Source organism: Ambystoma mexicanum, chromosome 2q, assembly GCF_040938575.1.
Source record: "Ambystoma mexicanum isolate Mex_15411 chromosome 2q, UKY_AmexF1_1, whole genome shotgun sequence".
In the NCBI taxonomy this organism is placed as follows: Eukaryota; Metazoa; Chordata; class Amphibia; order Caudata; family Ambystomatidae; genus Ambystoma; species Ambystoma mexicanum.
Genome location: NC_090924.1, coordinates 351645612 through 351670531, shown reverse-complemented (window position 1 = coordinate 351670531; position 24920 = coordinate 351645612). Strand labels below are relative to the sequence as shown.

The window sequence follows — 24920 nt, the reverse complement described above, 5'->3', positions numbered from 1 at the left end:
ATATATTTGTGCATACCTTTCTCTGGTTTGTGTACTTTTCAAGCCATCTTTTATAAACATAGAAGTATGAAACATATTTATATGTTTATAAACGATGGCTTGCAATGTACACAAACCATGGTAAGGTATGCATACAAATGTATAAATGCTTACATCCATTTATATATTTGTGTGCCTTACTATGGTTTGTGTACTTTTCAGGCCACGCCCATCATGCAAGCCATGCCCCCAAATGATGGCCCCTCTCAATTTCTTACCCCACTTAAAGCCCCGAGGCAGCCTCTTAAAGACACACAGGCATGCTGAGTGGGATGGGGCGGGGGCCTTAAAAGTGGGTGGGTCGGGTTCTCGTCTCTGTAGCCCCTCATTCCTCTAACCCTGGCCCAGGTGAGCACACACAATGAATTGTCCCCGGGCCAGAAATGGGACACACTGGAACCCCGTGACCCTCCCAGGTCAGCTGGTGAGACGGGGCAACTAAGCAACCTGCATTTAGAGATATTAACATAGGAGATGGGCCATAGGCCTGGGTTGCTGATAACAAATACACTTGTGGGCGCTTGTATGATAAAAAGCAACAGCACATATATAAATAAAATCCTTCCTAACACTTTTTGTCCACTTCAATTTGCCACCCATTGTTTTATGCCTGTATTTCGGAGGGGAAAAGGATACCCTTCCCAGGTAAACCCCACATCATGTGACACATAGGCAGGTTCCTATGCGCCCCTTCCCCTGTGCTCCTCCCTTCTTCCTATTTCTCCACTTTTTTCTCTATAACACATTCCATTTTTTCTTATAACGGTGGCAACTACAGCCTGGTATAATGTCAGTCCCTCATTTAGAGGTTGCTGGTAGTACCTACGGCGTAACGGCAACCTCGGCTTACTGTTTCCGACACCCGACATCCTGGTAATCCAAGGATATTATGGGCAGCGGAGGAACGGTAATTTCCCATTCCCGTGGAGGCCCATATGACTCTATGGGAATGGGAACACCGAAGCAACAGTGCCGTTGTCAGGCCGGTAGGGGCCTGAAGTACCAGCAGGTCAGGCCTGCGCGTAGTTCACAGCCCCTACCGGCAGACCTGGAGTGAACCAGTCTGGAAAAGGTGCCGCTGATGTTGTTACATGCACCTTATTTCCGGACCGGCTCACTCGTAATGAGGGCCTGTCTTAATTTAACTATGTCATTCTTATTATATATACATCTGTCCTTGTCTTTGTGCAGTACCTCTAAAGTGTTGCAATGCAGTCATCCGGCTATAAAGGACTGTTCCCCCGCACTGCCGCAGGTGGCTGCCATTGGTTAGAGCACATGTCATTCATGGGCATTGTTTTGTTGATATATTTCCCACCTTCTTTATTTTCCTCTGTGGCAGTGCTTTTTCTTTTATGTTCAGGGGTCCAGCACCCCCATTTTTCCTCTGTGGCGGTGTGATGGTTAAGGTTTCCTCCATGCGGTGTAAATAATGATTCCTCCGTTGCAGACACTCCCGGTCCGGGGTGAGCCAGAGCAGGTAAATGCCTCTGTTGGGCACTGCCCAGGTCCCGTCCACCGGGGCAGAGCCTATGTCGAAACACTGAACTTCTCGGCTGAGCCCCGGCCATCTAGCAGCAACAGCCAGGGACTCCAGGTAAGTGTCTTTCACACACTGCTCTCCCAGTCCGGCCTTGGGGAGGGTGCAGACTCTGCAGGTCCCTTGGGGGTGCTGGTGGCCCCTTCTCATGCCGCCGGTGCCATCAAGGAAGACAACCTCTTCACCAACCCCCCTGCCTTCCCCTGGAGTAGGCATGCTTCCTCAGGCCACACTACCTTAACTCGGGTTGCAAAGCGCACGTCGCCCGGGGCTTGAATCGTTACCGGACCATTAGGTCTGGCCCCTGTACGGGCGGTACTCCTTCCAGGCCATTCCACCTGCCTGAGGGCACCCCACTGATGTGGCCCTGGGCTAAGATGCTTATTCACCCAAGCTGCACCACTCTGGTAGCTCAGGGCTTGGATCTTCGCTGGCCCAAACAGTCTGAACCCCGGGAGGGCTGTATGAGCCACAGACCAGGCTGTGTTTCTGGGGTCATGCTCTACGCACTCTGGCCCCGGACCGGGGCTCTTACTTCACCTGGGCTACTCCCATAGATGCCCGGCTGCAGCTGCCATATGGATCCTGGCGAGCCAAATCACTGGACCCCTGTAGGGCCACTCGGGTGCATGCCCCTCCCCGCCCCAGAGAGCACTGTACTACTGCTCTCTTCTCTCTCTCTTCTTTCCTTTATCTTTTTGATCTGTCTCCTTCTCTGTCCTTCCAACTGTCACTCTCCAACGGTCCTACTTCTGTATTGGAATCGTTTACCAGGAAAGTCCAATTGTGTGGGCAAGGGAGTATGGCCCATTGTACTCAGTCATAAGGTTCTATGTGTCCCCCATGGTGGGGAAACACAATAAAGTCAGATAACACAGTTAAACACATACATTTTAATAAAGCACCTTTTAAAACCCCTCACTGTGTCCTTGTCTCTCTTTCTTCATATCATATCCCTTAGCACCCCTTTACCTATACCTACCAATAACCCCCTGCCTGAAAGGGCCCCATTTGGCTGGGGGCTACACAACTACCATTTCTCCACTCAATCTTGACAGTTTATGCATTACTGAAGGCTGGGAAAAGCCCACCTCTGCTCCAATTTTAGATGCATTAATTCCTAATGAACACTTCTTTCTTCCAGCTGACATCTCCACTTGGGTAGAAGCAGGGCTGTCTCAGGGTTTGGTGAGACCCGGGGCAAACACTTTGTGAGGCCCCCCCTTGCTATTTTTTGCACTGCACCAGCTGCATCGCAAATAGGAGATGCAAAAACTCTGTGTGCGTTTGTGTGTGGAGGGCACAGATGTGTTGATACGGTCCTCTGGATGCAGCTGGGCTAAGCTAACATCTTGCCATTGCTGTGACCATGAAACATATGTATAGGGTAAATCTGGAGAGAGAATGCATTGAAAAGATTGCAAAGATCAAATCATGGTCGCCCGACCTATGTCTTCCACTCCTATTTAGAGTCATGAACTATCAGCCTAACTTGCACACAATAGGCTGCTGAAGATTATGGACATCGCTGATAATGTGAGATACAGGATCACATACCCATCACAATACACCATGCCCGAATGCTTTCCTTACTTCACGTGTATTTTGACTTTCTCTAATCTATTATATTCACAAAGGTACAGTCTGGAGAGCAGTCCTTGTCTATGTAGGCCAGGCAGAATTGAGGCCACAGATATTCGTATTAAGAGTTAGCTTGATTGTTTGAGGTTTGAGTCAAATAATTTTGTCTAAAAATACTCCACATTTTTATGTCACTGTGGCCTAAATATTTCTGCATCCATGTGGAATTATTGGTATTCTATTTTTATGTGCAGCGCTTCATGTCTGACTCCCCCTGATTCTGAGCGCTGTAAAAAGAGGAGTTATTACTACCAATCGTAATAATATTTAATTTAACTTCAGAAAGATTAAGGGCGGATTCAGCCCTGCTGAAATATGAACTTGGAAAGTGCTGACTAGCACATGTCAAAGTAGAGCTTTTAACTGGCTGAGCTATCCAATTGTGATGCAGTTAGCTGTTTAATCAATTGCAGTTAAAAATAAACATTCATTAGGATACCTACTCACTACCCTCTCCTGTCTCCTCTAGTAATTTTAAAAACAAAATATAAAGCTACTATTATCACATTTACTGGTGTGCCATGACACATTCCTCCTGCTTCTAAACTCTGTAATAAGTGTTATATTAATATGAAATGTAACCCCCAGAGCCAATGCATTACCACATCCTGTGGTATGCACATTTAAGGGGACCAAGCTGGTAAAATAGCTCTGCGGGTTAAGCGCTCACTGCCAGGGTAATTTTGTGATTTACAGGTCACAAGTTTGAATCCTAGCAAGGTCTACTCAACCTTTTCTCATTCCGAAGTCGATAAATTAGTTTTCTTTTTAGTTGCCAGGTAATAATAATTTTATATGAGTGTTTTATTGAGTGTTTTATGTAAAGTGTTTTGGTGAAAGCACTATAAAAGTAATGGATTATGTGGTGACCAGAAGAAGGACACGGATGATTAAAGTTTAGTTTCAAGGCATTTATTAAAATAAAAGAACCAAAATGACTAACTAGCCCTAACGCAATGGCAGAAGATCCCAACCAGTGGCAGAAGATCCCAACCAGGTAAAACAAAAATGAAAGGTGCACTTTAAAGTCCAAAATAAAGTTATTTGGTTCGAATCCTATCCAACTAACTGGTCCTACCACTTTAGAAAAAACATCTAGGTAAAAGAGAAAGGGGAGACTTTGTACAATATCAGGATATTCTTCCCAGTCTTTGTATCGAGACATTGCTTTCACTCTCTCCTGTTAATAAAGAAAACACTCTCTTGTTGTGAACATTTCCACGCCACCAGGATTTCTTGTAAACAAACAAAAAAAACACCTCCTCCTTCGAGGCGTTGGGTTTTCCCCAAAGTCCTATTATCCTCATAGGGCGGCTCTCCACCCCTTTCAGAGGGTATTTGCATGCTCAGGTTTCTCAGGCTCCTGTAGCCTTAATAGCTTTTCCAGCCGTTATTCACAATGTTCATATTTTTATCAATCCCCCTTTCATAGGATATTTGCACACTCTGTTATTCACAATGTGCTCACCGTGCAACGATATGCTCTCTGTCAGATTTCTCAGGCACCCATAACCACATCGGCTTTCTCCATGGCTGTCTCTGTAGCTACGGCCTGATGAGTGCGGAGCTCGGGGACTTGGGCTCCACCGTAAGATCCGGTCTAGGCAGCCATTACCGACCTTCTGGCCTACCACCGCTCTTTCATGGTTGCAACACCAGATGAGACGTGGGCATTCCTGTCTCTGCTCCCTCTCCGACTCAGCTCCTTGGTCGGGTAGAATTCCAAATCTCAGGGCATTTGGCTAATCGCTCGCCCTCCTCGCTGCCACTGGCTACGTGGGACAGCATGGGTCAGCCCCTCCAGGATGTCAATGATGCAGAGGCTCGCCTCTGCGTAGTGGTTCTCTTCCCTGCGTAGGAGTTTCCACCCTTATACACATCACAGGAATAAACAGAATGGTGTCCTTCGCTGGCAGGCCTAAATATCATTTATTTTAGTTCATATTCGTCATTAAGTACAACCTGCATTTGGAGAACCGCCCCAACAATAACAAGTTGGGCAACTTTGGACTACTCATCAGTCCATCCGAAGAGGCAGGGACGCCCCAAGGGAGCCAAGGCTCACCCTGGTTCAGGTACTGTGAATTGGGATGCAGCGACCTGTCTCTACCCAGCATTTGTATGTTGTACCCACTATGACACCACAACCCTGAAGAAAGTGGTTATACTCGATCTCAACACTGAAACCGGCCAGACATATTTTTCTGTGGTTCCTGTGTCTCCCAGTACAAGGGAGACTACTCTATAGGAACACTAGTGTGTAACATTAAATACACGCAGCTCTTTAAACATTGAGCCTTGTTTTAAGTTACCTCCCAATTTTAACTCGACTTGAGGTTGCTAACAGGATAATTAAAAAATCATTAATACGCTCCTGTATGACCTCTATCACTCTGGGGCACAGTACACAGCGCCTGTAGAAGTGTTTTTAAACTTTTCTATTTACCAGTGTTCTCTGGTGCTCCAAATAAGCTAAGGCAAGCCTCTTTTTTTCTGCCCCGTAACTCTCAATTAGTGCCACACCAGCGCAACCTAGGGTTTAGTCACCACAGGAGGGCATATCTAGAACAGTTGGAGGGCCACTTAAGTTGTACTTAATGATGAATATGAACCAAAAGAAATAATATGTAGGCCTGCCTTTGTTGTGTGAAAACGTTAGGCTATAGGTGTTAAGATGTGGGTTTGGGGTTAAGACTGTTTCATTCAATGTTTAATTCCAAAACTGTGTAGTGTCTGTCATCCTTCTGTTCAAAATTGTTTAGTGCCCATAATTTCTCTGTCTCTCCATTATTCTATAGTATTATGTAAGGGGGGAGATGTGTTGGGTTTTACTTATTCTGGTCATCCCCTGATAGTGTGTGTGGGCTTGGAGTGTTGAATATAGAGTGTTGGCTCTAGAATGTTATGGTGTGAAGCTGCTCTGATTCCACTGAGTGTCAGTTGAGAACTGGAGCCTAAGAGAAGGGGGACCGGTGGATGCTTCTATCCTGTGAACTTATCCTGCATTATTCCTAATGTACTTACCTGTGTTCCTACAAACTTACTAAACCTACCTAACTGAACAAGGCTCCTGAGTGGTTATTTATAACCCCAAACCCACATCTTAACATTGGCGACGAGGATGTTTGGAAACTGAAGGGAGCAGGAACAAAAAAGGAACAAGGTGAGAGGCAGTACAAACAAAGACCTTTACCAGAAAAAAAAGTGGCAAGGAGGTTGCCCACCAGTAAGAAGAAGGAACCACAGAGGCATCCACCGCCCCCCCCCGGCCCCTAAGGTAAGCGCGCCCAGTTGCCTGCATTTAAGGAGGCAGGGTTTATTTGTGCTGTCAGGGGCTGCGCTGCGCGGCTGTGATGATTTTGGAACTGTAATTTATTCATCACCAACAGCGCGCAAAGGGGCTGGGTAACGAGAAAAGGGAAGATATTTGCACCTCGCATAGTTTATTAGCGCTCCGGTAAACACTAAATGTATGAACTGTGTCCTGAAATGATTACCGTCAGGAAAGTTGGTGGAGGTGCATCTGCGCTCGCATATTGTTGCTGTGATATATCAAGTTGGGCATCTGTCCTGTGTGCGACGGTTGGCCTGGAAAGCTCTGTTCGTGGCTCTACAAATCCTTGTTGTGGTGACGTCACAGCGTGGCTGAGGGTAGTGGTGACAGTTGCGTGTACAGAATGTGTATCCCATCCTCGTCGCCAATGTTAAGATGTGGGTTTGGGGTTATAAATAACCACTCAGGAGCCTTGTTCAGTTAGGTAGGTTTAGTAAGTTTGTAGGAACACCGGTTTAGGAATAATGCAGGATAAGTTCACAGGATAGAAGCATCCACCGGTCCCCCTTCTCTTAGGCTCCAGTTCTCAACTGACACTCAGTGGAATCAGAGCAGCTTCACACCATAACATTCTAGAGCCAACACTCTATATTCAACACTCCAAGCCCACACACACTATCAGGGGATGACCAGAATAAGTAAAACCCAACAATAGGCATGGGCCAGTAACCCACCGCTAGTCCCCTTTATGTTTTAACAGTCCTTCGCTGACCATGGCGTTCAGGCTGTGTTCAGCATTGCCAGTAGCCCATCAATGTAAAGAAGGATCTGTGTATAATATAGTCATGGCGGGTGATATTAAAGTCTTTTCCACATCCATATATGCAGATACGATGGTTTGGACTGGGATTTCTGCTCTGGAATGGGAGTCCTTGTTCCCAAGAGGGGAGTCACTCCCAGTGAGGCCCCACTTGCCCAGACCCCTAGGGAGGGTCTTGCATCACAGGCTTACCCTCTCAGCCTCAAAGAGGGTGCCCCCTCCCCCCCCCGGGCAGAAGGGATGAACTGTCCAGATTCATCACAATCATTATAAATGCCTGTTAGCATCAATACACCCAAACATAGGCTCATAGTCATGGTCTTAAATCAGTGTCGTTTTAAGTGTGATTTCTGTGGCGCTTTTTGAATTCCATACCTGCCTGCATAAAAATCATATCCAAGTGTTTCTCTGCTTCCTCGAGATATGTGTGAATCTTATTTTCTCCTGGCATGTCTTGAGCTGACTGAGACCGAGTTATGAATGCATTGGCAGTGAGATGGTGGCGCCTTCACACAGCTTGCTGGGAACAATATCTGTGTATATAGTGCAGATGCCCCCCAAATATAACTCCAAGACACACCGCTATTCTGACCCCCAACCCACCTGGTGGCCATGAACCACATGAGAAATACCTACAAAATAACTCCTCTGGGCACGCTTCCTGCGGAATACTGGATAAGAAACTGGGGGTGGGGCCACGGACAGGAAATAGGCAAGAGATCACGCAAGCAGCAGCCCATCCAAGCAAGCTGCAGAGACACTGGTTGTATACTAATTGACCTTTTCACAATTGACCTCGGGAGAATTGACCTCAGGAGAATTGACCTAATTTAGAAGGTCAATTAGGACATATATGAGGGGAGAAACCCCCTGCACCCCTACCCAATCCAAAACCCCCCAACCCTTCACCCAATCCCCTTATATTATTTATAATCCAAAACCAACCCAATACATATATAAATTAACTAAAATAATATAAAGGTCAATTGTGCAGAAGGTCAATTGTGCAGAAGGTCAATTGTAAAAGATCAATTTGGGTAATACCAAGACACTGGGGGCGGGGCCACAGACAGGAAAAGGCCAGAGATCATGCAAGCAGCAGCCCATCCAAGCAAGCTGCAGAGGGTGCAGGTGGCAGGGAGACTATATCTGTGTGCAGAGCACAGCATGGAAAGGGGCACAATGGGAGACGCTGTCATGCTCTTTTCGTAGCTAGCCTCCACCTTGCCATGACGCAGCTTGAGGGTGAGGTGAGGTGTTAATGGCAGAGGGACTGGACACTAGCCTGATTGCACCAGCAAGTTATCACCCCCCTCTGAATGGAAAGCGCCTTGCACTCTTACAGCAAGGCGGAGAAAATAGGACTCCTGCGAGGTTCCAGCTAATGCGAAACCTGGAGCGGTTTGCCCCCTCCCCCTGTTTATGTAGTTGGATTCTCGAACCCATTGCCTTTTCTACATTTGAAAGCTTGTCTTCTACTTGTCAACAATCCCCTAATTTAGCTTTATATTTGCTTGTATTTCTTTTCTTTTATTACATGCTGCGCCCCCAGTGTTGAGATCCAGACTGGACCATTTGCATATTCATAGCTGCCGAGTCCCTCGCTCACACTAATAATATTTAATGTATCTTGGAATACAAAAAATATCCAGGATTATATTACATTATCTGATATGATGTCTTCATTAAATCTTTATCAATGTGGTCAATGGCCTACACACACCTAATTAGGGAAGTTTAATATTGGTTGATGGCTGTTTATGCCTTGCTTGTGGGTGGAGCGCCTTTTTGCCAGACTGCCATTTTGCCATTCCCTTTTCATCTCTTCCCTGCGCCCCTATCCCTGCTCCCAGCTTTCCACCATCATATCTGGGGAGAACCTTTTCCCTGGCACTTTCTCCTCCTTTGAGGGTGCAAGTGCCTCGCAGGTGGCAGACTGGCTCGCTCTTTCGCATCCACCACACACCCACGTCCTTCTGCTCCTTGCTTCATGTCTAAGCTTAGTGACGGAAAAAAAGAATAAAAAACATTGTCTCGAAAAGTCTTGCTGCCATTGAATGATTCCATTTGACTTGAACAGCTCTGCTGTCTTCGTTTTATTATGCAACACACATAGGGCCTGATTTACAAACCCTTTTCCAATTCAGTTGGGTAAACCAGACGCATTGAGCCTCATTCCGACTCTGGCGGTAGCCATACCAGTAAATACCGGTATGGCTGCCGCCAGAGTCATGAATTTACCGGCACCCGGCAATGGGCAATTGCCGCGGCATTCCGGCCCCTTCGGACCCGGAAATTGCCCATTGCCGGTAATAATTACTCCCCATTCCCATTGAGCCCCGTACGGCTCATTGGGAATGGGGAGGTCGATGCACAGGCACCATTCGTGAATGCTGCCGGTGCATCCGACATGGTCTGCTCGCGGGTGCCGTTCTGCCCGAGAAGGCACCCGCGAGCAGACCTCATAGTTTGGCGGTTCGGTAACAACGGTACCGGCAAGCTTACAGGTACCGTTGTTACCGGACCAGCAACCTTATAATGAGGCCCATTGTCTTAATGCTAAACCACATTTTTTAATAAACCCAATCATTTTGGCCACAAACCGGCAACAAGAGCCTTTAAAAGTGATTAAACACTGTGTTGGTCCCTCGCCTGCTTCTTCGTTATCTCTTTCCTTACCTTTTTAATTCATACTTTGTTGAGAAGATTGAAAATATTCAATCGATATTTATCTCTACGGGCCCGATTCTATAATACTTATTTTGAAATAGTTCTGAGAATGGACCCAGTTTAGACACTTGCATAATTTCCGGATCTGAATTTCTTGCTTTTTTTCCACTATGCAGTCTACTTTTTAATCCAATGATTCTCCTCAGAGCAATTTCGTTATGTCTATCCCTGAGGTAATTTCTTCTTTTTGTTTGCCGTAGATGAATACTCGTTCAGGCGGGGAATTTCCCCCTGACTCACTACAAATGAACCAGATGCTTCCCCTCTTGAAAAAGCCTGACTTCCACCCACTAGAAAAAGCCCTCCACCAACCAATCTCTTTGCCCTTTTTAAGCAGGGTCTTGGAAAAGTGGGAAACACCTCAACTTTACATGCACTTGTTCAATCACTGTTCATGAAGGGATTTATCAATCTGGCTTCCGCTACTAGTGTAGCAAAATGGCAGCCATGTTTTAGGGGGGTGAACGCCACAGCACATACTGGACATCAGGCGGGGCCTGTCTGCGTTTCCTCTGGACCACCCAGCAGAATTTGAAACGTTCCACCAGGGGTTCTGATGAAGATCTTATCCTCCCATATGGGCTGGGCTGGCCTTGTCCTGGTGTGGTTCCCCTTCGTTCTGCATAATCATACCCAGTTTCTGCAGGTGGGATTAGTCTGGTCAGACTCCTTTCCCATAGGGTGTCGTGTTCTAGGTCTTGGATCAGGCCTTGAGGTGCACCAGTTTGCTGAAGACACCCATGTTTATATTAGGGTGATATCCCAACGATATATCCTCCGCCTGTCTGCCCCGGGCCAGAGAGAGGGGATGTCAATTCTTTCCCCTAAACGCAATCCTTCCAAAACTGAATTTGTGTTGGTTTTCCTCCCCTTCCACCTCTTGTGCACACATTCAAGAGTGGCTTGTTTCACCTTCTTCTTTTGGTATCACTCCTGTCTTAGTGCCCTCGGTAAAATCGCTCGATTCCAAACTTTAAAACTCTTCTGTTGTTTTGCCAAATCCTGTTTTATCTTTTAGTTATCTCTGCTTCCGAAGATGGAAGCAGTGTCATCTAATCCGAAGATGGCTTGAGGCAGTCCCGCAGGCCGAGGATATAGGCTTGGGATAACACCCTAATATAAACCTGGTGTCTCTTCTGAAAGTTGGTGCACCTCTGGGCCTGACCCAAGAATTAGATTGCTCAGAAGTTCCATGTAGATATCAAATAGACTACGTGGGGGATTTGGAGGAATCGCGGTGGGTGGGGTAATTCCACCCATTTCTTTAAGATGAAGCCAAGGATTTACCTCCAGCACTGACCTGACGGTAACCTACCCCCCTGCTCCCACTTCAATGCCAACTCAGAATTCGAGGGTGTGGTAAAAATGCCAATAAGGTAACAAAATCATCACCAACATGTTTCTGCACATCTAAACTCGTAATGAGGCCCACAGAATGTTCATATGTTGCCCGCCTCCGGAGGCGGCTGCAAAAGGATTACGCAAGCGGAATCCAATACGAAAGAACTTTTCAAGATTCTAAAAGAATTAGAATCCCCTATTGCCCCTATTGACAAATGTGTCACAGATGCACTATGGTGCAGTAACATTCAGAAAGCCCTATTAGATAAAATAACTCGCCTACAATCTAAAATCAATGCAAAACAATCGCTGTTACTCGCTGACCCGGACTACAAACAACTCCCTAACAAGTCACCCACCTTTAAGTCAACTTGCAAGCCATTCAGCTTCTCACCCCTCTCAATTTGGGAAATAGAAAACATCATCAGGAAACTCAAACCATCAAATTGTCAAGGTGACGCTTGCCCTGCCCCGATCATCAAAGCAGCAGCACATGACCTGGCACCATTTATTACTAACCTTATCAATGCCTCCTTCAAATCCGGAATAGTGCCTGATAACCTAAAAGACGCTTGGGTCTTTCCTCTACTCAAAAAACCAACTCTTGACCCAGCCAACCCGTCTAACTATAGGCCGATAACTGTACCCTTCTTATTTAAAAAAACTGGATAGAGCAGCTTAACTGCAAATACAGGCTTATCTAGAATCGAACAATCTCTTGGAACTGAGGCAATCCGGCTTCCTTCCCAGACACGGCACCGAAACTGCATTAATAGATCTCACCACCCAGATCCAACTCCTAAAAGACAACGGTAAACTTGCACTCCTCTTACTGCTTGATCTGTCAGCAGCTTTTGATTTGGTCAACCACCAAACACTCTGTCACCACTTGAAAACTGCAGCACACTTTTCAGATGCAGCCACTGCCTGGATCAGTTCCATCTTGGCGAACAGAACCATGAGGGTCTTCTCTCCCACTGATTCAGCTGAACCTTCACCGCAAGGCTCTTGTGTGTCCCCGACGCTCTATAATGTATTTACAAATCCCCTCTTCGATATCCTTGACTATCTGGGTGTCACGTATACTAACTATGCCGACGACACCCAGATACTCATTCCTATCTCAGGTGACTATGCAACAGACAGCAAAACCCTCAATGAAATCTACTCAGTAATACAAGCATGGATGGCACATCATGGACTTTGTCTCAATGATGAAAAAACTGAGTTGCTCATCCTTGGTACTCACTCTAAACTAAAAAATCTCAACACTGCTTTCAAATCTTTCACCATAGATGGTAATCCTATCCCTGTTTCAAACAACACAATAACCCTTGGTATCTACCTTGATGCCACCTTATCCTTCGACAAACAAACTAATGCAGTAGCATCATCAGCCGCCTACACTTGCAAATTGATCACTGCATGTAGGCCGTTCAACTCCACACCCAATTGCATTACTCTTGCCAGAGCGTTAGTCTTGTCCAAAGTAGACTATTGTAATGCCCTTTTTTTTAGGCACGAGCCACAAAAATATCAACAAACTACAAGTAATTGAAAATAATGCCATCAGGGCAGCTCTCAACATCCCTAAAAAGTCGCATATTTCTGAGACTAGACGTAATCTGCACTGGCTCCCAGTAGAGCATAGAATATCCCCCAAAGCCTTGGCCCTCACACACAAAGCCAGGGCCAACCTTGCACCAGCCCACCTCACCAACCAACCCACACCACATACATCATCAAGACCACTCAGAGCAGCTCAAGCAAACACCATGTCCATACCGAGATTCAAACTCTATAACTCGGCTGGAGCTAGTTTCCCTGTACAAGCATCGAAATTATGGAACACACTCCCCGCGCTCCTTAGGTCAGAACCTTCCTTTAACCTATTCAAACGCAACACAAAGCGTTGGCTTCACGACTTGGACATAATGGCAGCCTAAACTTCCCAGATCCTTGAATTACTGACTGCCTACTGTACGTATTGTAAATAATTTAATTTATTTGATACTATATTTTATCGGCAGCCTCCATTGCCTGCCACATGAACATTGCAACATGTATGTATGTATCTGTATTACTAATGTCTGTACTTATCTGTAACCGTAACCACTGTAACCTTTGCTTACCACATTCAAATGTAACTGTAACCAGATCTAAACTTACGAGCCCGTATGCTCCCGGGCCTGGCTGCGCTTTATAAATAAACAAAATACAAATACAAAATACAAATACAAATGAAGGAAGGCAAGTCTGGAGAATGGTGATGCAGTTGCTGGGAGGGAAACTCTAAGCTAATTTCTGAATCACAACTTTATTATCTAGTTCCAGAGGCAACACACTACAAAGTTTGGAGGAGCAAAATATTGAGGTACATTGAGATTTCGAATTTTTGGAGAACAAGTGGTTGGGTAAATTAGTCAAAGCATCAAACTAGGTGTTGACCCTCCCAAGCAAAGGCAAACGGGGTAACAGGGTGGTGGGAGCTGGCAGGCCCCAATATCAAACAGTGCCTGCAATGAAACCCACGGTGTGTCCAGAACAGGGTGACGCAGCAAGGTTAAGCAGGGAGGGGGAGAGAGAGAAATGGGGAAAGGGAGAGGTAGACACGTGAGAGAAACAGAGGGGGAGAGAAAGAGGAATGGAGAGAGGGAAAGGAAGCGAGAAGCAAACAGAAGGGACGAGAGGAAGAGGGGAAGGAGATAGAGAGAGGGAGAGAGACAGAGAAACAGGGGGGAGCGAAAGTGGAATGGAGAGGAGGGAGTGTGTATGTGTGTGTGTTGGAATATGCAGAAGAACAGCCACCTACAGGCACACAGAGAGAGGTACGTAAAGACTTGGCACATAAAACCAAGTGTGCAAAGGCAGGGACGCCCACATAGCCAGACACGTACATAGAAATGCGCCTTACATGCAGCAGAATGCACAGGCACAGGCAAGCATGCCTGCACAGATCACCACATAGAGGCACATACATACACAGGCGGCGTATGTAAACACAGGCCAGGCACAATGCAAACACAGGGATGAGCAGTCTCCAGGCCTTCCCCATCCTTCCCACATTGCATTCAAACCAGGGGTCATCCCCTGGCCTTCAATACACCCAGTAGGGCCAGTCTCTTAAACACAATCTCCCACGATGCCCTGACCCCTTTGTCTACCACAAAGAGCGCAATGTGGTGGTGTGTGGTGTGCTCTGCAAACGAATTAACTAAACAAAGAAATAAGTATTACAAGCAGAGAATGGTGATCTCTTTCGGACACAGGCAGGCAGGGAATAAACTGCAAAGCCCTTGACAGAAAGGAAAGGGAAGGCAGCATACTCGTCTCAAGCAAGCAGGGAAAGGCAATGCAGTGTGCCCGTCTCAAGCAAGCAGGGAGAGGCAATGCGGTATACCCGTCTCAAGCAAGCAGGGAGAGGCAATGCAGTGTACCTGTTTCAAGCAAGCAGGGAGAAGCAAGGCAGTGTACCCGTCTCAAGCAAGCAGGGAGAGGCAATGCGGTATACCCGTCTCAAGCAAGCAGGAAGAGGCAATGCAGTGTACCTGTTTCAAGCAAGCGGGGAGAGGATATGCAGTGTACCCGTCTCAAGCAAGCAGGGAGAGGCAAGGCAGTGTACCCATCTCAAGCAAGCAGGGAGAGGCAATGCAGTGTACCCGTCTCAAGCCAATGCAGTGTACCCGTCTCAAGCAAGCAGGGAGAGGCAATGCAGTGTACCCGTCTCAAGCAAGCAGGGAGAGGCAATGCAGTGTGCCCGTCTCAAGCAAGCAGGGAGAGGCAATGCAGTATACCCATCTCAAGCAAACAGGGAGAGACAATGCGGTATACCCGTCTCAAGCAAGCAGGGAGAGGCAATGCAGTGTACCCGTTTCAAGCAAGCAGGGAGAAGCAAGGCAGTGTACCCGTCTCAAGCAAACAGGGAGAGGCAATGCAGTGTACCCGTCTCAAGCATTTGGACTCTGTATGTCATTAGGGTTTGAGCGCGGGGCATGCTCCCTTTTTCTGTTGGGCATTTACCATTTACGGACCATTGTGGGAAGCTCTGTGGGAGTGGAATTACCCGCAGCCACTCTCTCTTTTTTATTTTTTCTGAAAATTTGAGAGTGGTCACTAGTGCACAGTTTATATACGATCCCACATTCTATATTTACAGGGTTATAAAAAAAAAAGTAAACATTTAGCGAGTTACTCCTAAAATAATATGGGCAAAAGTAAGGGCGGCCAAAATCAAAATATTTTATAGATGCTCAGTCGGGTCAGATGAGGATTGACGCTCAGTTGGGTCAGAGAGGTCCTGGGCAGCTTTAAATTTAGCTGGTTTTACGGGATGATGTGCAGAAGAGCCAGGTAGAAAACTGATCACCAAGTAGGGCCAGGATAATATTCAATGAAACTAATAGTTTGCCCATCTCACCATTTGCCACATCCAGCACAAGAAGCATGCCCCAGTGGGGACCACCACCCCTTCACTCTTTGCCCACCCACAGGTGCCCCTTTGGCATGCAGTGGCTTTAGCCTGTCAGAATTTTGCACTGTCCAAGCTTCACAATCAGGACAGAGTTTGAAGAAAGATTAAATGGAGTCAAATAGACAATCACCTCAAATTTCTGCCGTAGTTCCTCATTTCCCTCTTCGCCTTCGGGTGGGACCGGGACGTTGAAATACTCCCCTTCTTCTTGACTGAGCAGCTTAAACCTGGAAATAGAAATAAGAGCAGCTGAGACCTCCATTGAAGGGAAGTTGGTCTGCAGGGCGGTGGCAGGCCCTGCCAGTAGAGCCCCCAGGATCTACCCACCAGGGAAGAGGATACCCCAATGCACTGCACTCCACCTCAGACGGACCACGAGGGATTGGAAAAGTCTCTGCATCTCTTCCTCAAGCCCTTGCATGGATATAAAATGAGGGATATTTTGTATAAGGGACATGGGTTTGCTCTTATTGATGCTTGCATACTTGATTTAATGTATCAATTTGTACCAATTTATACAATTCCTCAGGTTTCCTGTCCCTGCATGTTTCTTATTCTGCCACTGGTCCTTACTAGACCCACACACCAAGAACTCCATTCACAAAGAGGCACTTTTTGTTGGCCTCTAATTCACCACATGGACCACATTCACACCAGGTAGGACCTGGTACAAACTGGGACTCTGCACAATTTACTTTTATATTTATTTTTCATACGTTTTGTATTATATGAACCAGACCAAAAAAGTATCAGAGTAGAAACATAGGTTCAATCAGAATTCATATATAACATAACAGGTGTTTTGTAGAGTGCACATTCATACCAGAGGGGACACAGATAACAGATGTTTATTGTTACCCAACTCAATGGTACTAATTTTATCGACCTCAGAAGGATGTAGGGATGAGTGGACCTGCTGGGATTTGAACCTGTGATCATGAGGTTAAACACAGGCCCTTGTAGTGGATGTATTACTCCAGTGAGCCAAAGACCCGGCTAATGCAGGAAACAAAGGGAGGAAACCTTTTTTAGGCAGGGAACTGGAACCTTATAAAGTTTTTCGAAATAAATCAAAAGGGAAGGGCTTTTTGTAGGTGAGAGGATGAGGAGTTAAAAAAGCAGAGAATCGAAATTGAGAAGCCATTTGGGAGAGTCTAGCATTTCAAGCTCTAGGGATATTCATATGTAAGATGTGCTTATTTCTGGTGGATCGTATACCACCTGCGACCTGTGATTTGGGGCTCAGATAAGGGTGTTGGTGCAGTATAATGGCCTTACACGCAAGACAGCCTATTTTGAAACATGTCCTGGCTTCCTAAGGGAGCCAATAGAACTCAGCCAAGATGGGTAAAAAGGGACCAAAATGTCCCTTCCCCGCAACCAGCACGGCGGTCGAATGAAGAGAAAAGTTTAGCGCAAGAAGAGAACAGTGAACAGCACCAAAAAGAGCAGCGTCACCACTGCCAGTATGCAATAGAACTACAGCCTGTACATTTCTCTAAAACAGCTCAGGGGAAACGAAAGGTTTTACTTTCCTCAGAAAAGACAGCTGAACATGTGCAATTTGCACATTTTTTTAATAATATGATATTTCATGGTTAGTTTGTCTTCAATATTAAAGCCCAATGGTTAGGCTAAATTTGTGAGGTTGGAACAGTGGCCATTTGTAGTTAAAACACATAGGCATGTTGGTTCAAAGCCATTTTAGCGGGCCTGGCAAAAAGCACAAATTCAGTCTTTGAATCATTAAATTTCAAATGTGTTAATGACATCAAATTTTGATATCTGTCATTGTCTGCGTATTGACGGATATTAACTATACGTCTATGTAGACGATTTACAAGTTGTCCGAGATTTAGATCGAAAAGAATTAGGGACAGAAGAGATCCTTGTGGGACACCACACAACGTCAGCAAAGGTGTGGAGCGGTTAGTTCCAAAATGAATAGCTTACCAATAGTCAGTCAGGTAAGAGCCACACCAGTTTAATACCTGTTCACTAACTCCCTTCCCCTTAGTTAAAATGAGCAGAAGGAATTAACGTGACAGTGTCGAAGGCCGCAGACAAATTGAGTAAGAGCAATGAGGCTACATCAATATCTATGAAATTATGAATTTCCTCTAATATCTGAAGGGTCGTTGTCTTGGAGCTAAAATGACGATGACAATCAGACTGATAAGGGTGTAATAAATTACAAATCTCTATATGATCCAATAGATGTACGTCCACAAATGTTCAAGGAGGGCTAGTGATGGGCCAATAATTGTTCCAGCAATCTGGATCGAGTGAAGGCTTTTTCAGAAGAGGATGAACACGTCCAGATTTGAGAGCTGAAGGAAAGCTGCAGAGGACAGAGCACAGAGGCAGAAGTTGGGGAGAGAACTTTCTAAGTTTTAGCTGGGATGATGTCATCAGCAAAGTAAGTAGGTGTTAGTGTAGTCAAAAGAGAGACAACAGAGGGATAGGTTTATCCCAGGACAGAGTCAAATGAACATTACTGAAGAAGGAGACATGGAATCAAAAAATAAAAGGGATAACAGGGACTTTAGTCTATAATTCCTTTGCTTTGCTGAGGTCCTTGATGTAGATTCTTTTTTTAAAAAAGGATGGTAACAGAATTAAGCGTCTGCATCGGACGCGCCCCCACGCTACTACAATTCGGGAAAGAACTCAAGACCCAGGTCTTTCTTCATCACCTAGTCCATCACGTCTCCCCACCACACCACCTGACTCGCTAGATGCCGGTCTCCCCTCTCCTTGCCGCCACCCTGTACAGCTGTACCCCGCCGCTTTGCCCCTCTGTATCCTCCCCTCCCCTGCTGTATATCTGTTCTGTTGGTACCACTGAAAAGTGCTCTGTTATGCAGCTGCATTGTTGTATACCTCTGTACAGTGCTCTGTTGCTTCTCGAAGCTATGTCTGTGCTCAATAATTACCATAATAATAATAATAATAATAATAATTGCATACTTTGTATTGTTAGAATTGTTTAAATTCAAATAAAGGCTTCTCGCTTCTGTGGTAAACACACAGAAGATGAAGGAGAGCTAAAAGCTGTGGATAATGCGACTGAGATTATGATTGTTTATTTATAACGCGCTTAATACCCAGAGGTTTCTAAGCGCGGACTCGGGGATCTAACCTGTGTTGCTCCGCGTCATCTTGCTTCCAAGGCGAGCACGTTGCCCCTGAACTATTCTCCCGAGATGCACCAGCAGGGCCAACAATTTTCAATCTAGTGTTTTAAGGGTCAAAAGCAGCCGAGGATAGTCTAGTTTGAGCCAGGGAGGGGACACTGGAGCTGAAAGGATGGCTGCTCCAGGGTACAGCTGTTTTACCTCCACACCTGAGCAATCACTGGTAAAGCTGTTTTACCTCCACACCTGAGCAATCACTGGTAAAGCTGTTTTACCTCCACACCTGAGCAATCACTCTGTGTGCCGGTGGGAAGAGTAATAGACCTGCAAGTCTTTATTGGCGCACTGATGCATCCTTAGGTCACATCTCTCCCGCAACAGGGCGGGAAGGTTCGGACAGTGCAAGGCGCGAAGCAGTTCAAGAACAATGTCATCGGCAAGGATGATGGAGCGCAGCCAAGGCTTAACTAAGCAGCCGCTGTGGCACTGTTGCCAAGTTGGCAATGCAGAAAGGCAGAGCCCCACCGGTCCTGGTATAGAGATACAGGCGCGCCACACACTGGGACACATCTGGCGGAGGTTCCAGTGTTGCAGGCAGCAACAGGCACGCTCATTGAGGGCAGCAGAGTGCAGAGAAGATGGGCCTTGGATTGGAACTCCACTGATCCAGGACTAGAATTTGGCAGAGCAGTAACTGGAATAATCAAGCCATGGCTGACAGTGCAGGAAAGGTGGAAGGAATATGTAGACCTGTTAATAAAGGCGCCTGTGATCAGCAATGTACCCGGTTGGCAGTACACGGAACCAATACTATTGATGCCAGGCAAGGACAATGAAGAATTATTTTTCCTTTCACTTGCTTATGCTGAGAGGGCATACAGAGGTAGAGTACAGTCGGTCTCTGGGCGCATCCTGCACCGCCTGGGATCCCCCATGTCCAGTTCCCCGGTCCATGAACCTTGTGTGCTCAGGTGAACCAATGACTATGTAAGTTATTCCCTCACTATCTTCACATCCTTTTGCGTGTATAGCCTGAAAACATGGAATGGAGCTGGCTCTTGAGGATGGGACTTGCGACTCCTTCTCCATAGTGATTCATGTTGCACCTGGAATTGGTTTGGCTGTAGAATTGTTAAATGAGATATATTGCTAAGGATCTTCAGTTGCGCAAAGAGTCATGATGTGATGTGGTGTGTTGCAAGCGCTCTGCACTGGAAAATGCAACGGGACTGACTGTGTGATGCACAATATCCAGCTATTTAAGGTAATCATGTGCAGGTTCTATTTGATCACAGGAAACTCTTAGATCTGGACTCCATTGGGGAAGGACAGATGCCAAATACCACCGAAAGGTGCCCCAGATTCTGAGGGAGTGTCCTATTGTTGGGTCAAGAAATGTCAACTCCATGGATTAGGTTAGACAAGGGGTATGCAACCTTTGGCTTTCCGGATATTTCGGACTACAACTTCCATGAGCCCTTGTCAGCATAGTCAATGGCGAGGGCTCATGGGAGTCATAGGTCAAAACCTCTGGAGAGTCACAGGTTGCAGATGCCTGATAGCACCCTCCAGAAAGGCCAGACTAGGAAGTGGTGTTAAGGATCGTGCTCGACCGTTACCAGGGGTGCATCTCCCAATGCACGGGTAAGGCCAGTAGAGTGGTCTTCGTGCAGCGGGTACCCGAACACTCAGGAGGTTCCTGCTTTTCCGGCTAGCTTCCCGACACCCATCTGTACTTACCAGCTCCACCTCCCCTGGTCTGCCCTTCTGACCCTTCCAGCATTTCTGGCCTGCCTCTCCTAGTCATTCCTGCATCTGTGATGTGAACCCCAACTTTCCTCTGCCTTTCTGGGGATCACGTCCACCTGAGTCCAGCTGTGTGTGCCTCAACCTGCCTAAAGTTCTATTGGGTTTTAGGTCATAATGTTGATGCCAGTTAATGCAGGTGGAGACATTCCCTCGGTTTATTTTCTTTTTTTAATAGGAAATACTCCCCCCATATCCACCCGATCCCTCATCTCATCAAACCTTCTGCAAGAGCCGCCTAACCTCTGTGATTGGCCCAGAAACTCTGGGGTTTCAAGCTTTTCTCCAGGGGACAGGAGAGAACTCTTGGAGGTCTGGTGTGGCAACACATATTTTGTGTGGGGGGGGGTATAATAATCATGCTTGGCTCCCCCAACAGGATTCGAACCTGTGTCCGGCAGCAAGACCAAGGTGACAGAGAGCACTCAACTCTCTGAGCTACTTTGCCAGTACAGCGTTTCACATTTCTCCACCTGACCACCCCTCAGCCCCCACTGCCATACAACTTCAAAACAGAGGTAGAGAAATGATGTGCATAGTATGCAGCTCTGGGGAGGGGCGGGGGGAGGGGGGAGGGGGTGGAGTGCGGGGGACTTACATTTGAGGCTGCATACACTTGGGAGGCTGAACACCGCAGCCTTCTCTTGCGCAAAAGAACAGCGTTCAGAGAAGTCCCGTCACTGCAATGTGCAGGTTCCTTGACACACATTACTTTGTAGTAGTTGCACATAAAGGTTAGGTGTTGCTAAGGCAAGGATCCAGAACACAGCATAGAGAGCAGACAAAATAGAGGGGGGGAAATGAACACACTTGGAGTTTGCAAGGTTACAAGGAGAGAAGAGAAGAGTGTGGAAAATAAAGAAAAAATAGAGCGGCATGTAAGAGCAAGAAGAAAAGAAGGGGGAACAAGAAAAAGAAAGGGGAAAGAAGAAGGAGGGAGAAGGCTGGGGATACGAAAGAAGTGAAGAAGAAAACAAAGAAAAGACGCAAAGAAAGGGGAAACATAAAAGGAAGGGAAAAGGATGAATAACAAAGAACGGGGTTGTAAGGTGAAGTTCTATTGATGTTTTACAGACTGTCAGCGGACCTGCCTTGAAGAAAGTGGCCTTTCATGCATCGAAAGAGAATGAGGACAGAGAGTTTTATGGCCGAGCAATCTCACACAATACCACCGCTGCAGACATTCACATGTGTGAGAATGCTTCTGACTGCGCGCCTTGATGCGCGGGATTATAGGCCCTGACGCTCCTTATTCTAGGCACTGGTGCTCCTTATTCTAGTCCCCGACGCTCCTTATTCTAGGCCCTGGTGCTCCTTATTCTAGGCCCTGATGGAGGCTCCTTATTCTAGGCCCCGATGCTCCCGATTCTATGCCCTGACGCTTTTTATTCTAGGCCCAGGTGTTCCTTATTCTAGTCCCTGACGCTCCTTATTCTAGGCACTGGTGCTCCTTATTCTAGTCCCTGACGCTCCTTATTCTAGGCCTTGGTGCTCCTTATTCTAGGCCCTGATGGATGCTCCTTATTCTAGGCCCCGATGCTCCCGATTCTAGGCCCTGACGCTTTTTATTCTAGGCCCCGGTATTCCTTATTCTAGGCCCTGATGCTCCTTATTCTAGGCACTGATGCTCCTTATTCTAGGCCATGATGCTCCCGATTCTAGGCCCTGACGCTTTTTATTCTAGGCCCCGGTATTCCTTATTCTAGGCACTGATGCTCCTTATTCTAGGCCATGATGCTCCTTATTCTAGGCCCTGATGCTCCTTATTCTAGGCACTGATGCTTCTTATTCTAGGCCCTGATGCTCCTTATTCTAGGCCCTGATGTTCCTCATTCTAGGCCCCTGATGCTCCTGCTCCTTATTCTAGGGCCTGATGCTCCTTATTCTAGGCCCTGATGCTCCTTATTCTAGGCCCTGATGCTCCTTATTCTAGGCCCCTGATGCTCCTTATTCTAGGCCCCTGATGCTCCTGCTCCTTATTCTAGGCACTGATACTCCTTATTCTAGGCCCAGATGCTCCTTATTTTAGTCCCTAATGCCCCTTATTCTAGGCACTGATGCTCCTTATTCTAGGCACTGATACTCCTTATTCCAGGCCCTGATGCTCCTTATTCTAGGCCCTGATGCTACTTATTCCAGGCCCTGATGTTCCTTATTCTAGGCCCTGATGCTCCGTATTCTAGGCCCTCACGCTCCTTATTCTAGGCCCAGATGCTCCTTATTTTAGTCCCTGATGCTCCTTATTCCAGGCCCTGATGCACCTTATTCTAGGCCCTGATGCTCCCTATTCTAGTCCCTGATGCTCCTGATTCTAGGCCGTGACGCTTTTTATTCTAGGCCTTGGTGTTCCTTATTCTAGGCACTGATGCCCCGTTCTAGGTCTTGATGCTCCTTATTTTATGCCCTGATGCTCCCTATTCTAGGCCCTGGTACTTCTTATTCTAGGCCCTGGTACTTCTTATTCTAGGCCAGGATGCTCCTTATTCAAGGCACTGATGCTCCTTATTCAAAGCACTGATGCTCCTGATTCTATGCCCTGACGCTTTTTATTCTAGGCCCCGGTGTTCCTTATTCTAGGCCATGATGCTCCTTATTCAAGGCACTGATGCTCCTCCTTATTCTAGGCCATGATGCTCCTTATTCTAGGCCCTGGTACTTCTTATTCTAGGGCCTGGTGTTCCTTATTCTAGGCCCTGATGCTCCTTATTCTAGGCCAGGATGCTCCTTATTCAAGGCACTGATGCTCCCGATTCTAGGCCCTGACGCTTTTTATTCTAGGCCCTGGTGTTCCTTATTCTAGGCCCTGATGCTCCTTATTTTAGGCACTTGTGCTCCTTATTCTAGGCCCTGATCCACCTTATTCTAGGCCATTATGCTGCTTATTCAAGGCACTGATGCTCCTTACTAGGTCCTGATGCTCTTTATTTTAGGTCCTGATGCTCCTTATTCTAGGCACTGATACTCCTTATTCCAGGCCCTGATGCTCCTTATTCTAGGCCCTGATGCTCCGTATTATAGTCCCTGATGAGCCTGATTCTAGGCCCTGAGGCTTTTTATTCTAAGCCCTGATGCTCCTTATTCTATGGAACTGATGCTCCTTATTCTACTCCCTGATGCTCCTTTTTCTAGGCCCTGATCTCCGTATTCTAGGCCCTGACGCTCCTTATTCTAGGCCCCGATGCTCCTTATTTTAGTCCCTGATGCTCCTTATTCCAGGCCCTGATACTCCTTATTCCAGGCCCTGATGCTCCTTATTCTAGTCTTGTTCTAGCCCTGTGTTAGGCGCCGACTGGGAACCCAAAGATGCCCTGGAAATGTTTTTCAAAGTAGCCCCATCTCGCACAGTTTGAGCAAGGCCAACCCCTTTCACAAAAGAAAAGGTGAACATAAAATAGAAAACCACACAAAAGAGGCCCATGAGGCAGACACCGAACGGGAAATCTCCAGGGATCCCCCCACGCCAGTCCACCACAGCAGGCTGCGCTTCCCAAAGAGGGCCGGTGAAAAGCCAAAAGCCAAAAGCGTGCGGCTACTAGGTGAGCAAGAAAATGGGAGCGCCAGGGTCAGGAAAGAAGAGAATCTGATGAGAGAGTGAAAGAAGGGGGCCATGCAGGGAAGGCGAAATATGGGCACAGTGGCTGAAAGCAGCCATCAGAGTAAAGTTGCCCCCTCCTCTTCCTCCGCCCCATCCTTCTTATAACACCCCACGCTTCCCCTTTTTTCCAACCCTCATCACCTCCTGCCCCATCGCTCCCGCCGGATCACCATGGCGGCATCAAAGCTCGGCTGGATAGTGCGGGGATACCCATTCTCACGCATCAGAGGGCGAGGGTGGCGGCAGGGGATGCCACCGCAGTGCCAGTCCCAGTGGAGCCTTCCACGGAGCCCTGCCATGTGCCGCCTCGGATCGCATCGCCCATGAATCCTCTCCTGCCCGTGGGCAGAAAGGACGCCGGGGCTCATAATCACGCATCCCATTGGCTGCCTGGGGCTGCAGAGCCTGGGCAAGCCGCAGAGAGCACGCGGGCAGCAGAGCCAAGGGAGTGAGTGAATGCAAATGCTGGATCTTCATAATGGCGCTTCCCAAGATTCTCAAGCGAGTGCCTGGACTTAAATATAGC

General features: G+C 47.0%; 1 protein-coding gene across 1 annotated transcript in view; it reads right to left on the bottom strand.

The window, feature by feature from the left end:
• Positions 1-24920, bottom strand: part of PRKCB (protein kinase C beta) — a 1331636-nt gene that overhangs the window by 371142 nt on the left and 935574 nt on the right. Inside the window, exon 8 of the mRNA XM_069647368.1 lies at positions 15987-16083. Coding sequence (XP_069503469.1) covers positions 15987-16083 — 97 coding nt within the window. The remainder of the gene's footprint in view (positions 1-15986; positions 16084-24920) is intronic.